Here is a 1,011-nt window from a genome sequence, read left to right on the forward strand (position 1 = left end):
CTATTGGGCAACAACAACAATAACAGCTACAGTAATACTAATAATAACCAGTATACCTTGTAGCTAGTTTAAATACTTCAGTTGCACAGGCAGCTAAAAATAATAAAAATAAGATAGAATTAATTTTGAATGTGAGACAAACCGGCTATCACTGCGTTAGTGGACGCTACAGCTGGAATAATGTGCTTTATAACGCCTTGGGAAGATAATTAATAATTAATATTTTAAATAAATCCTCTCATTTATATTCACTTACCTTGTGTCAGCCGATAGCTGACCCCCTGTATCCTAAACTCCTCTGCTCTTTGTTGTGCCTTTTCAAAGAGCCACATTATATGGTCTGGATTATCGCCATCAATAGACACGCCTTCTTAATGACGAGACAAAGAACCTTATCTTTGTTGTTATCACTACTTACCACCGAAAGGTTTCTCTTTTGGCCAGAGAATTATTTTAGAATATTCAATACAGTGTTCAGGTAGGCGTGGTTTTGTAGCAATTGTACATAATGGATAATTGATCTAATAATGAAAATTATATGAGCAACTTAAAAATTCATTAAAAATCCAACTTTGATTGAAATCAGTTCAAACTTTCTACACACCATAAGAACATGTATATGCATCAGAAAAAATTATAAAAATGTAGAATTCTCTCCTAGCAATTATTGGCAAAATACCCTGTACTATAGTACATGATGCTTCATCAAATTTTGAGCTTTAGAGATTATTATTATTATTATTATTATTATTATTATCATCATACTTGAGGTGGGTATAAGTCCATAGTGCAGTCCATACAAGCAGTCATTCCTGCTAGTATGACTCTAGCATGACCTTTGAACCCTTCAGTCCCTCCATCAACCAGTGGTATGATACTGCTGGGGTCTAACTGATCATTATCATCGTATTGTAACAGACTAAGCTAACAACGAGAGAGGAGACATAAGAGGTACATGTTCCCTCATCCCTTACCACCATTCCATTGATCCATCTCCTAGCTACTACCGAG

At 35.1% G+C, this 1,011-nt stretch overlaps 1 protein-coding gene across 1 annotated transcript; it reads right to left on the bottom strand.

Annotated features, from left to right (window-relative positions):
* Nucleotides 1-56: 56 nt before the first annotated feature.
* Nucleotides 57-1,005, bottom strand: LOC100638920 (NEDD8-activating enzyme E1 catalytic subunit-like; the record flags this gene model as incomplete). Its single annotated transcript, XM_020008616.1, has 6 exons — nt 975-1,005; nt 766-924; nt 419-521; nt 257-370; nt 143-196; nt 57-93 (listed from the first exon to the last, which is right to left on the bottom strand). Coding segments are annotated over exons 1-6 (473 nt in total), but the record flags the coding sequence as incomplete, so codon positions are not given.
* Between the last annotated feature and the right edge of the window lie 6 nt (nt 1,006-1,011).

This window comes from Amphimedon queenslandica, unplaced genomic scaffold (assembly GCF_000090795.2).
Source record: "Amphimedon queenslandica unplaced genomic scaffold, v1.1 AMPQUscaffold_587_Cont27395, whole genome shotgun sequence".
In the NCBI taxonomy this organism is placed as follows: domain Eukaryota; kingdom Metazoa; phylum Porifera; class Demospongiae; order Haplosclerida; family Niphatidae; genus Amphimedon; species Amphimedon queenslandica.